This window comes from Paramormyrops kingsleyae, chromosome 11 (assembly GCF_048594095.1).
Source record: "Paramormyrops kingsleyae isolate MSU_618 chromosome 11, PKINGS_0.4, whole genome shotgun sequence".
Classification (NCBI taxonomy): Eukaryota; Metazoa; Chordata; class Actinopteri; order Osteoglossiformes; family Mormyridae; genus Paramormyrops; species Paramormyrops kingsleyae.
Genome location: NC_132807.1, coordinates 28,636,684 through 28,650,985, shown reverse-complemented (window position 1 = coordinate 28,650,985; position 14,302 = coordinate 28,636,684). Strand labels below are relative to the sequence as shown.

At 41.4% G+C, this 14,302-nt stretch overlaps 1 protein-coding gene across 2 annotated transcripts in view; it reads right to left on the bottom strand.

The window, feature by feature from the left end:
* The window catches only part of cep89 (centrosomal protein 89), a 78,768-nt gene that overhangs the window by 36,756 nt on the left and 27,710 nt on the right, over positions 1-14,302 (bottom strand). For both annotated transcript variants that reach the window (XM_023845592.2, XM_023845593.2), the window contains exons 16-18: positions 11,494-11,661; positions 10,893-11,034; positions 6,318-6,407 (exon numbers count right to left, since the gene is read on the bottom strand). In XM_023845592.2, coding sequence (XP_023701360.2) covers positions 6,318-6,407; positions 10,893-11,034; positions 11,494-11,661 — 400 coding nt within the window. The remainder of the gene's footprint in view (positions 1-6,317; positions 6,408-10,892; positions 11,035-11,493; positions 11,662-14,302) is intronic.

Genomic DNA, 14,302 nt, shown 5'->3' with positions numbered 1-14,302 from the left:
ACACATTCCAGTGCAGAGGGTTCTTTGTGATAAAAATATTTCCCCCAGCTAATAAAGAGTGAAACCATTAATGATTTGCCTACATCTTTTGATTAAATATAATTATATATTCTGAACGAATTTGTGCTGTGGTCATATTTGGAATACATGAAAATAAAGAGGAATTTCACATGACAGCACCCTTAGAATTTGCTCTACATTGTCCTCCACAGATTCCCCTCCACAGGTCACCTGTGCCATCAGTTTTTTGGGGGGGGGCACTAAAGCAGGACCCCAAGGCTGATCCATTTCATTACGGCAGAACAGTCCCCTGTTTCCATGTTATTTTCCATGTTAATTCATAGGAACATTGTTCGTAACGAAATAATTAGCGTATTCATCGACTTTGCCATTGATGGAATTCCTAACAACAGTTTTTTAATTCAGTGGTGGCGTGACGTGGGGAAATGGTACCCATAGGCGATGCCATTATGGAATCCAATCAGCCTTGGTGAATTATTATTTATAATCACACCTATACGACTTCCCTTCCTAAACCATACGTGAAATGTTTTCCATTTCGTCAAAGTCCAAGTAATCTAATCGTTTCCAGTGATACTGCACTGTTGTTTTCTATAAAAGAAAACAGAATACAGTCCCTTATTTACAGACATGGAATCTGCAGTTATTTTTCTAGGACTTACAGGATAGTTTGAAATGAACAATACAGAAATTTGAGAGCTGGGAAATATGTAATTTTGTGTATTATGTTGTCCCACTTTTCTCTCACTCCCATTTTGATCCCATTCTGACCCATGGGTCAGGATTTTTCTTCAGCCATTTATCACAAGCCTCTGAATGTCACATCATTCGGAATGCTCCACTAATCACGGCGTTCTTTATGGACCCTCTGCATTGGCCTGTTGCCATGGAGACCCTTGCACCTGATGGCAGTGGCAACACCAGGGAACCTCCTGTGACTGAACCTGATGGTTTGTGGGAGAGCAACCTATATATACAGAATGCCAGATAAAAGCCTACAGACCTTGAACTTATTCTGTCTTAGGTCCCCACACACACAAATGAGGCTTCCAGGCTTATGGGTAAAACCCCTGCTGTTCTAAAACACCATTGAAGGATATATCTTCATCGCATCAAGGAGCTATGCTAGATTCAGCACAGTACAGACAGGAGTCATGGCCATAAAAACTAGTCTGTAATACAACAGAAAATACTTAATTTCAGGGTGAAATTATACAGGAGCAGGCCTCTTTAGATGGGAGTGGGAGGAGACAAATTTTGCATGCAACACAAGCTCTCGATTATGCTAATATAGTAATATTTAAAATATTTATACAAGGCATCAGTTTCTTCCAAGTCTCCATATGCCTAGAGAGATCTGAGACATGGATAGGTGCGAATTTAGTACTGTTTACAGAAGTGAAGGCTTGACTATACACAAGACGCGTTCCAGATACGTTCACCGTTTCGGTTAGGTGCTATTGGCACCAAATACACCGAAACCCTAACCCCTGAAAGCACTTCATTCTTCCATGCTCTCTGACTTCACTCCCAAGCCCAACTGTGTAATTAGTCTTCCAAGAACGCTCCTCGATAGCAGTTCCTTGAAAAGGCTTGTGGTAAGAGTCCCGCGTTCCTGCGGGACGTCATTGAAGGCCTCCAGAGAGCAAATGCTAAATGAAGAACTAGCATATTTGCATGCTGCGACACAGAAGAGAAGCCAAGGACTGGTCTGAATTTGATATGCCCTTGTTCTGAATAGGACACATCACCCAAAATGCTCCACCCTCTTAACGCATCATCATAAACACCACTCCCTTTGCACACCCAAGACTTCCTTCCTTTATTTACACTGTATGCCCTAGCCACATCTGTTGCCTCTAATTAGTCATCAGGAGACAATGAGGAGATGCAGGGGTTGGTGGAAGTGCTTCTGGCTGGGCTGACAGCAGCAGATGGGAACCAACGGATACCAACAAAACACTAACAACACACCCTGAGGGCTGGTAGTGACCATTTACAAAAATAAGAACTTGTTCCAGAGGGAAATGAAAACAACGGAGCAGAAGAATGAGAGTGTTTTTACAACAGTATCAGGAAATGCAACAACTCCCATTGTGTGAAAAGTGGTGCATCCAGGAGTATCTGGACAAAGTAAAACACCCTGAAACCTGCTGTTTGGTGCAGGCGACTGGATACCAGCAGAGCTTTGCTTTCCGGACCTGTAAACACCCACAATAGTCCGAATACAGCTTTTAGATGGATGTTTTCAGGAACCTGCCTGACCACAGTGGTTAGCTGATGACTTGACCTTCCAAATGGTTAATTGTATATGTAGAGCTGGCTACTGAATTCTGCCCCTCATCACCTCACCTGCACTCCCCCAACTCCCCCACCCCCCCAGTAACGGTGGTGGAAATTTGTCAGTGTTTATTAGCAGAAGAACGTTACATCATTTGTTTTTTCTATGGAAAAGGAAAGACCGATCTTATGGCTAGTTTTAATAATGAATCATAAGCATGTTGTGCTTTGTATAAAAAATATATAAATGACAGTGTCCTGTTTTTAGGGGGATCAATTCCCTCAAATAACTAACAGATAGCTAACAAAACGACTTGCCCATCCTCCATTGCTTTGTATGAAATTATGTGTGAAGTTTAACAAACTGGCGTAACAGGATGTAAGGCTGTAAATTTATATTCATAGTAATGCAGAAAGAGATGACAGGCATGAACTGCATGGTGCCCCACAGTTCATAGGGTATGCATTGTCTCAACAATTCCAAACTGCAATCCATTTTTGCTAAATAATGCTACAGTATTATGAAGAGAGCAGGATTCTAAGTAACCCCCAGTTAGCCTGTCTAAATTACGATAAAGTCGCGAGTCACGTTGCATTTGACCCTGTTGCCCACCAGTGGTACCAGACTAAATTTCTCTGCCGTAAAACTTAACTCTCTCATTAAAAACTAACGATCCAAGAATCATTCTTAAACCTCCCTCTAGTTCACAGCCAATCCTAAAAGGAGCTCTTCTTTTCTAGAAAAGTTAGTTAAGAGAGGGGATTTGCCAGTTCTCCATCATGTGTTCATAGTGCAAAGATGTCATTAGAGCCATCATGATTTAATGCTACGGCTGATCGGTGTATGAAGTTCATTGAGAAAAGGACTGAAAAAAAGAAAATTCAATGACAGAATGTGAAGGATACGGCTACCATGTTAGGCTTCAGAGCTGCTGCTAAGTGGAATTCCTGCACTTCAATGCATAACATACTTGAGTATCATGAGGTTCTGTAGCATGAATGTGTGAGTGTGTCATTATAATATACAAATGTAAGTCAGCACTTGATTTAGACCTAAGCAAGTGAATGAGGCAGAAGCATCATTTAGGTGTAAAAAGACATTCATACAGTATATTGTGGCTGGCCTGTATATTGTATTATGGATATGCTTGAGGTGAGTATTAATGAATATGAGTATTAATGAATGAGCATCTACAAGAGCAAAATCAACAACAAAGGAAAATATTTTCTCCAGTGAAGGACAAACATATTCACAGCCATGCTGGTCACACTTGGGGGTGGCAGTCACTAAGTTTAGATGCACACGAAGGAAATCAAATTATTGTGTTAGTCCAACTAAAACTGCACTTTTAAAGTACATGTAAACATGTTAGCTTGACTGAAATCGCACTAAACCGAATTTCTCAAAGTCAGATTAAGACACCCAGATAATGAGAGTCAATTTACTTCTGCATGTGTAATAAATCGATTCCCCTCCCGTGCATGTATAGTGGGACAAGGACAGTGGTCCGATTAAATGGCGTAGTCGAGCTATAACTGAAGCTCGACTTAGCTGTGTATGTAAACATAGTGAGTGACAAAGAAGTGAGCAGTGGAAATGCTTGTCTGGGTAACGCTTTACTTTAACTGCACCTTTATAATGCTTTTATATTGCATTCATAAAACGTTCATAAACATCATGTATCTTAACACCCCTTAACAGCTGTAATATACATTAATATCAAACATTATATAATAATAACAAACATTATAATTGTATAACCATGTAATGTTTGTTAATGTATATTAAAACTGTTAAAGGATATTAGGATGTTAAGGTGTACTTGCATGCTGCTTATGAATGTTCTATGAATGCATTATGAAGGTGAACTGAATGTTCTATAAATGCATAATGAATGCATTATGAAGGTGCACTTAATGTAAAGCCTTACCCTTGTCTGTAAAAACACAAAAAGTTAGAGAGTGAAAACTCAGAAATGATACAGATGGCCACTCTACTCCACATGAAGGTACTGTGAGAAACTGCTAGCATTGTAAATCAGCACAGGACTGTTTAAGGAGGAGGCACATAATTACCTGCCCAGTGATACGAGTGATCATTTCTGGTGATACTCAAGGGAACCTCGAGTCAAACTCCATGAGAAAATACTTTGTAATTGAGCAACAGTACAATGCTGAGATGTAATACCTGAACAGTGAAAGAAACCAATCAGAAAGGTCAAACCAAAAAAACAGGCCCAAAGCACACAAATGCTACAGACTGTCATTCTTAAAGCTGCAGCAGAATGCTGGCATTTCCTGACATTTACCAAGTTAGGGGCACTGAATGCTAAGAACCTGTAGTATCCACCTACATTTATGATGTGTCTTTCTGATCATTAGGGTCTTCACAATATGCATTTCACACGATAAAAATGGTTTGTCCAACCCCCCCCCCCCATGTGCATGCGCATGCCAGCATGAAGGAAACTCCTACATTAAGGCTGGTGCTGAAGGATCCCTGGGAGAACATCAGGCTGGACCTGCTGATCCTCCAGCTATATCCATGCTCTGGGAGTGTCTACAGTACTTACTGGTCAAATTAAAACAGCACCACCATCCACTGGCTTTGAACTGACCGCAAAGTGGTTTCACACCTCAAACGTTAAAGTCCCAACAGGCCACAGGTGTGATCCTCTAAAATAACCTGCATGAATATAGTAACTATTTGCGATAAAAAATGCGTCAAAATTCATTAATGATGAACAAACATGAGATCAGTATGTAACCAAGACTATTGCGGTTAATTAATACATAAGTAATCACATAATGCTATATTTTTTGTGCCCCCTCAAGTAAAGTGTTACCAGAAAATCTACTGCTGTCCATCTCCTCAGTTTCACTCAATGGCCTAAAGGCAAGCAGAGGAGCCGGGGGATGTAGCCATGTGACTGATTGTATACACTGACGCTGTCATGGCTAATGCAGCCCTCGGCATTCAGCAGGGCCTTTCTGGTTCCCTTGTCGACTGGCATGTTCATTGGTGTCCAATCTTGTCATTGGACTCTTATCATAAACTAAGGTTTGTTCCTGGCTCAAGGTTCCACATATAAATGAAGGGAGAGCTTCATGGTTAAGCACAGCAGCCCCTGTTCATGGCAACTAAACTGAGATTACCTCACACAGAAGGAAAAGGCCCTTACATGTTACTGTCCTCCAGAATACCTGCTGGACAACATCAAGAGATCCAAACTGAACAACACAGCACCACTGTTGCCAAGTGATGCGAGTGCACAGTACCAGACAGGAGCAGATGTGAGTTTGCAGATTAGGGGGTCAGAACACTTTGCTGTTTGTAAAGCTTTAACATCTGAGATTTGCATAAACATGAACTTCCTTCATGGCTTTGGCAGAGTGCCTGTATTGTTGCCTAGCATGAATTTACCTCCACTTTTTCACTTTTCCCTGCCTTACATTCACATATTAAGTTACACCAAGACAATTGCTTCCCTCATGAACATTAGTTATAAGGAATTTTATTATTGGAATTTCATTATTTTATTATTTATTACTTCATTATTGTGGAAAAAATACGACACATTGAATTACTTCCAATTTAAGTCATCATCACTGAGCTGAGGTCAGTCTGAGGATTGCCCATTGAAATGTAGATGAAATATAGATAACAGATTCATGGATAGATGCCAACTTTAAAAAGATTTTCATCTGATATTTGTTCACTGATTAATTTGGTTTTGGTCGCCAGGACAATAGAATCCACAGATTAAATTAAGACATTAAACATGAAATGTAAATAATGGCTCAATTTTTCTCAAAAGTAAGCAAACAAGAACACCCAATAAAAAGCCTAGGGAATGAGCCTATGGAATGAGCCTAGGGAATGAGCCTATGGAATGAGCCTAGGGAATATGTTCAACATGTCTCACATTCAAACAGCTTTATCACCTGACTCTGTGCGTGTCATTAGCCAGCTCCCCATTGGCTGACGCCCCCCAGCTTAGTCTGCCTGGCCTTACCTTCACCTTTTCCTGGAGCTTTCCCAGACGCATGGTGCCCTTGATGACCCTGGTCAGCACTCCCTGCTTGTCTTGCTCCAGGATGGAGGCCTGCAGCAAAAAGGGCACAGGAGGGCTTATGTGATCCGGGAGGTCAGGGCAGTGGGAGAAACAGGGGGGAAGGAGCCTTAATCGTGTTCCCACCACACTCACGGCACTGGTTTCTTTGTCCTTCAGAAAGCCGCTTGAGTATCATGAACAAGACCCGTGTTTCTCAACCCCAGACGGTCCATGTTTTTGCTCCCTCCACTGAACAGGACCATAAAATCATTAAAAACAAGTCAATCCATCATAAAAGTCCATTCAAGTGGTTTAGACTGGTTGTCTTTTACTGAAAACCCTCAAGGAGTGAAGCAGTCCTCTCACTGATTAAAATCTCCACTATTTGGCATGAATTACCTTCATGCTGCATTTGTTTACTTGCCAGATGCTTTTTTCAACAAAAGATAGTAAGTGCATTTAACAACAAAGAGCATGAACACAGATACATAATCAGCCATTCTCATCCTGTGCATTACAAGTACCTCTGTGAGTTACTGATATATTTCTCTATTATACAGTGAATAAAACAGTGCGACAAAGCCAGCACATCTGTCAGAGACAGTAAATGTGCTTCAAAATTATGTCTGGTTCCTCCCAAGGTTTCTTCCTTCTAGGGAGTTTTTCCTTGCCACTGTCACCTCGCTCATTGGGGGTTTTGGGCAGGATAATGTAAAGCACTTTGAGACAATGTAATGTTGTGAAAACGTGCTATACAAATAAATTTGAATTGAAGGGATTTCAAAATTAGATACCAAAATACCTTCATCATAATGTACAATCTGGCAATAGGATAATGAAAATTAGACTGAATGTGTTCATGTATATACTGGGGGAATCTGATGTCTATTCAGCACTAGGACATCTTGATGTCTGACACAGTGAAGAAGCTCATTTTCCTGATTTTCTCTAGTTAGACCATTTGGTTCTGAACAAATATGAATATATACTGACAGCTAGTATAAAACATGCATGTCAAGTAAATTACTTTAAAAAGAATTAAAAATGCTGTTCATCTCTGAAGCTGATTTGAATTATTAATTGAGGAAGTCATGGTATGGAGGGCTTAGGATTGTCAGAAATACAACTTTATAACATAAAATATGAAATTAAGGCTCTCCAGATGCATGAAATAAAACATAGGTATACACAACTATGGAAGCCACAAGAATATTTCTCCAGGAAGGCGCCATCTTTATTCCAGAGATGAGACCAACCCCAATGCTGGATTGCAACTGACATGAAAGGCATTCTGGGAAATCCCCTTACACCTCCCATGTGTGGGCGTAGAGAGATGAACTGTGTAAAGTCGTGCTCCGAGATGCAGCCGTGCAGCTGGAGTGCCCAGAGCTTAGAGACATTAGTGACTATGTGAAAGTGGGACCACTGGCATCACAGTCAGCAGGCACTCGGGGTTCGCCGTGGGAAATGGGTTTTAGCGATCCTGCTCTCCCACTGTGCTTAAGCCTGGGGGTGGGTAACGGGCCCCGATGAGTCATGGCTCTTCAGCTGTGCCCATTCAGCTTAGCGCAGCCTTATTTTGGTGATGGGTCACACCTAGAGCAAAAGTGAAGGTCGATGGCCCCATCTCATCTCACCGTAATGTTAATCTTCTTAATCTGTTACACAGCAGTGAGCTGTAGCGGAAATGAAGGCCATGAGAGACTAACACCCAATACAGCCAATACAGAATGAAACGCCAGCAAGCAGCCTGACCATCGCCACCTCTAAATGGCCTAATAGTACGTTATACTTTTAGAAAAATATGATTTGAAAAAGCCTGAGACTGAACCTTCCATGATACCAGTATCTCAAATCTGAGACCAGGAAGACAGAACCACATCTGAAAAGCCAGGCCTTTGCAGGACCAAATCGTTCATATCCATCTTTCCTATGAAACCTCAAAGTAGCAGAGCAGCGCTGGGACCTGGTAACACGCCAGTCTGTGAGCAGAGAGGCAAGGTGCAGAACTCTCACTGGCCCCTGAGTACATGCAGCAAAAGTAGAATAAATACATTTACATAGGGAGAGAAAAAAAACCTTGTAAGAAAAGGAAATTCTACTGTCATGGTGCTCAAAAAAAACTGAGTGAGATCATGCAGGCAGTTCTGCTATTACGCTACTTTCCAAAACAGGAACTGGCTCATATGTGATCAAGGAAAACCAATAAAGAAATCCAGGAAAAACTGATAAAGCTGTTACAGAATGATGCAACTCCATTACAGGCAGTGCCCAGGTTACGAACGCGCTCTGTTCCCTAAATCTGTCTTAAAGTCTAATTTGTAGGCAAGTCCGAAAAATAATACTACAGTACATATTATTAATAATAGTAATAATAAAAGTAACTACACACAGTACTGTACTGTACCTTGAACTGTTGAACCACTGAAGCCACACAATGTTTTCATGAGCGTCACAAAGTAGTGCACGCGTTCGATATTACGAACTATCGTATTTAAATACTATCGTATTTAACTCGAGTTTTTAATACAATGCCTGGCCAAAAGAAGTCATGATTTTAGTTTAAACCAGCAAGTACTTAAGAGCCAATGATTGGATCATTATTACAGCTCAGCAACATTATGCAGCAATAAAGTGAAGTCAACTGAGAACCTGAATCTCCTGAATGACCAGGGTATCCCAGCAATGGGTTTTTCCTTTCCTAATGGCACGGGCATATTCCAGGACGATAACGCCAAGATTCATCGGGCTCAAATTGTCATAGAGTGCTTCAGGGAGCATGAGGAATCATTTTCACACATGAATTGGCCACCACAGAGTCTTGACCTTAACCCCACTGAAAGGGACCCAGGGACCGCCTGTACTTCAGTGCCATAAAAATGTGTGAACAATATTACAAGAAAGTGCTGAAGAGACATTTTGGTGAAATTTTAAGTGCTGAATGTAAAAGGAAAAAGCTATAAAACTTAGAGAATAACATAATCTTATAAAGCATTTAGAAGATATCGCTTAATGTTTTGTAGGTTCTGCCAAACAAGGTCCCCCAAACGAGCTTGATGGACCGAATGACCTCCTCTCTTTTGTAAATTTCTGAGCTATTGGCAAAACTTCATTTTCCTAATAAGCTCCATTAATTTAAGAGTGATGACAGAGCACTGTTACTCTCCTACGTTGGAGGTGCCTCTTATGCTAACTAACAAATAGTGCTCTGAATCTGATTGGTTATTTTTCCATGTTTTTTTTCCTCATTAAAAAATTATGCATGAGAAAAATAAAAAGCAAGCCATATTGTGTGTAATTAAAAGAAGAGTCACTTTATGAAAATGAACACAGTCTTCAAAGGCTTTGAAGTTCAGATATCATTGAATGATTCCTTAAGAAGTAGCATAGAGAGAAACATGCATTAACTGCAGTGATATTATGACGATGGGATGGCACAGTGTGACCTGCTGAACTCACGGGCCGCCCACAGGAAGCAGTGCCAGGACAAAGCATTAAAATAATAAGAGACCCTGCCCAGCCCAACAATGGGCTCTTCTGACTGCGGCGGCCGGGGAGGCAGTAATGCTGCCTAAAGATTTCGGGGTAGAAGTAGATCCCTTTTGTTGGTTCAAGTTGAGGAATTCTCACATGTACCGTACCTGGGCACTTGCAAGGCATGATGGGTTGTTACTGTGCTGTGCTTATCAGTACTTGAAAAAGGTAAACAGGCATGTGATTTACGCTGCCCATGGTCAAACCTTCCCAGCTGGAATCCCACTCTAAGCTGTACCACGGTCAATCAATTCCAATTAGCTCATTTTCCCTGGAAACGGCTGACTGAACGACCTAATAAAGCCGCCACAGTCGGCTCTCACCGGAGAACACCGTCAACTTCACTGCTTCCAATGCGTTTAGAAGCGCAGGTGAAAATCTGACTAAAGTAACAGGCTGAGAAGCTTCCGCTGCTCTGCCACCAGAGAATACAAATATTGGTTGATCAGCTGTAGGACTTTAATCAGCTTCTGTACCACTTTCCACAGTAGAGTTGGCAAGGTGACTTAGTGGGTAGACTGTTCCCTCACATCTCCAAAGATGGGGATTTGAATCCCAGCTCCACTCTGTGCTTTCCTGTTCTCCTTGGGTTCCATAGGCTTCTTCCTGCAGCCCAATGACCAGCAGGCTAATCGGGGTCTCTAAATTACTCATAGTGTGCATGAATAGTACTACGATAGTAGAACTAGGGTTATTTGCACAATGCTGGGGCAACATCAGCTTCATCTAGTCAAGTCTTGCATACCTACACCTAAGTGGCTCTGTCAAACATCCAGAAGACTTTAAAGTACGACGAGAAGGAGGCTATTAGTTTTTCATTTTCTAAGGCAGGAGAATATGGCTCATATTCATTGTCTCCTAATTCCCTACCAACTGAACAGGCGGTGAGGACACAGCGACACACATACCCCACAGCAGCTCCTCTGGAATACGCGGAGGATTCACTCTGAATCAAGCCTCAGGTCCTGATGTTACAGGTTACCTGCTAGGAAGGTGGCATACCATGTGCACAAGCTGGTCCCTCTCGTGCTTGGTCTTCTCAGCTGCGGCCACGATGCTGGTGAGGTACTGGTGGGCTGTCATCTCCCGATCCATGGAGTCCTCTACCTGCACCTTCAGCAAACAGATCTTCTTCTGAGATTTCCTGGTTCAGAGCAGTTAGAACAGGGCAGAAGACATGTTTTCACATTGAGTTGCCCAGATATTATAATACTATGATTATAGTCTGGGAATTACACTGGAAGAAATACCATCAAAGCCTCCATCCAGAGATTAAAAAAAAATCCTTCTGTCATGGGTTTACACAATGTATCTTGGGAAGATCACTTTTACCCTAAGGGATGTACAACTGAGAAAGCAGGATCTGACAGTACCTGGAACAATTGGGGGTTAAAGTCCTTGCTTAATGGCCAAAAGGTGAAATCATTCTGCTGTCCCTGGGGTTTGAATCAGTGACTTTCTGATCACAGGCGCCTGCCCACTGCTATGTCTGTGGTTCCCTTATTTTTAAACACTATCATAAATCACTCCAAAGCACATGTACAGTGTGTGAAACTGTAGTAAATAGGGCCAAAGGAGGAGGACTGAAAGCCATTAGACATACCTGTTAGCTTGGTGCAGTGCTTCCAGTTCCGTTTCCATGTTCTTCATCTCAGCCAACAGGCTGCTCTTCTCAAGCAGCAGAGACGTCTTCTCTTCCTGGACAGAAGCCATTCTGCTTGTCAGCTGCTCCAGTTCACTACTCCTCTTCTCTTCCTCTTGTTCCAGCTGTCTGCAGAGCAAACAGCACCCCAATTAACAAGCCCCCACTGCTTACACGGTGGGCAAGAGAGATGCCGGGCTGGACTGCATCTCACCAACAACCAAGCTGCGAGTTTCCTGCAGCCTGTAGACCAGTATAATGGACAGGTGATGAGAGCAGAGGACACAGTACACAGACAAACCAGTTTCAGACAATCAGGCGTTATGCTTATAAGGCTTAGTAAATTCAAGAAGGCTGATTTTACTCAATTTATATTGCACTGATTAATGAAAACAACACTGTTAGAATAATAATGGTATTAATTCATGATGGGTCAAATGGAAAAAAAAATACTGTGGCAACACTATACTTGAAGCTGTCATCTATAATGCACTATAGGTACCTTCATAATGCGTTATAATGGTCGGTATAAGAATTAAGGATGGTTTGTACTGCTTTACGAAGGTATCAATAGTGCATCATAGATGAGAGCTTCGTGAAGCATTCATAATGCATAATAAACATATAATGTGTTATGCCTTTTTATAAATATTTAAAGCCATTTCTATGATGTAAGGTATTAGGAATGTGTTCATTGATTCATATAAACATAGCATTCCTAGAAACTGTTACCAGAAATGTCAGCTCGCAAGGGCTGAGCTGTGACGTTCGTTCTTGACATCATAGTATGACTCAATTTTTTTCCAATTCAATTTATTTTCATATAATGCAGAGGCACCCTAAAGCACTTGACAATTTAATGACCAATGGCAATTTGCTTTAGGACAATGCCTGTCATTCGGAATGGAGACACCTGAAATTCATGACATTGTCCTGCCCAGTAATAACAAGGACTATTCACTGACAGCCTAGAGCAAAAACATATCACACTGCTACCAAGAAAATATTTAAAGAAGACCGACATAAAGAGGATGGATCCACGCATCTCACACCCATCACTGAGACAGCCACCCTCCAGAGCCTCCACGGCTGCATCAGCAGGCCCTAACCCTTACACTTCTGCCTTAAAAGCCCCATCTATCAGGAGCAAGATGACGGTGAAAAATCCCCTCACTGTACCCCATACAAATTTAATGAATCCTCTTTTGAATGACTTTTTAATAACTACCTGGATGAAAAAATGTCACACTGTCAGCTTCCCTCAGCTGAATCCCAGGTATTGACCACACTGCAGTCACAGCGCTCCTTCAGAGTGCTTCACCTGCATATCATGGTCATTGTAGATCTTCATCAACACCGCATATTGAGGGACGCTTATTCTGTACCTAAGCCAGTCCCCATAATGTTATCTGCTTATCTTTTACTTCTAGTTCTGCGCTTGCCTGCTTTAGTGATCCTGCTTGTTTTGTGGTACATTCTCCGCTACTTTAGGTGTAAATTGCACGATATTTACAATGCATCATAAAACTGATTGATTAAAGCCTGGGTCTCCAGTTCCAGTCCTGGGGATATTATATTCCAGGTAGAATATAAAACCTGCTGGACAGTAGCTCTCCGGGACCAGAGTCGGAGACCCCTGGGCTACAGCAGCCCAACCTCCTTTATCTTTTACGCTCTTTCTCAATCTGTTGTTTCTATACAAAACCCTAGTGCAGAAGTACCTCCCAATCCTTTCACATCAATTTTAAATCAGTTGTTAGATCAAAACTTTCACACAGACAACCTACACAAGAATCGCTACATAAAGTGTTCAGAATGAACCTTTGGTGCTCCTCTGTTTTGCTTGATTTCACTGAGATAAAAGCTGCTCTCTCATGAAGGACTAGTGTGGGTGAAAATTTATTAAGACAATATTTTATGGGTGACATTCAGGTCTGAGTAACATGACAGAACAACATGTCATTAGTGGCAATGACACAAGGACACTTGGGTAAAATGCAGAGAGCATTATCCGGCATTTTGGGATACGACATTCAGTAGGATAGGACATACAGTGGGATAGGACATACAGTGGGATTGGACATACAGTGGGATAGGACATACAGTGGGATAGGACATACAGTAGGTCCCATAAATTTGTGTGCTCACTGATAGCTTGTCACTGGTCTACTTAACATGAAGGTTACTGGCAGTCAAATAACAAAAGAACAACAGAAGGCTGAGACAAAACAAGCAGAGTGACTGGGCCAAACGACACCAGATACTATGTATGTATGTAGTACGTAATGGACCATTCTGGGAAACAGTGCTTCACACAGGTGGAATTCATACTCGAATGCAGACATGTCTCCACCCACCTCAGACTGTATCGTCTAAGTCCAATGATAAACAAGCATCTCCAAAAATCCATTATTTCAGGAGAATGAAAAAATTCTCAGAAACACCTTTACAAAATACACATAAAACAACTTAATGAGATACCCTTAGCACCGCAAACAGAAACACAAAAACAGCTGTCAGTTTAACGGTTTAATGTTTTAAATGAACTTATGTGGACTGTTGTCAGTGAGGCAAGTGTCAATGTCAACAGGATACAAAGTAACCTTGCTTTAATTTCATAATTAACAATGATATTGGTCAGCTAGCTCTCAACTCTAAGTTGTCGAAATTATCGATGAAAAACAACCCTTAAAAAATGACCATAATGAATACCAATGTTCAGTAGTACAAATACTAATTAAATATATAACTTCATAAAACATCTTTTCAT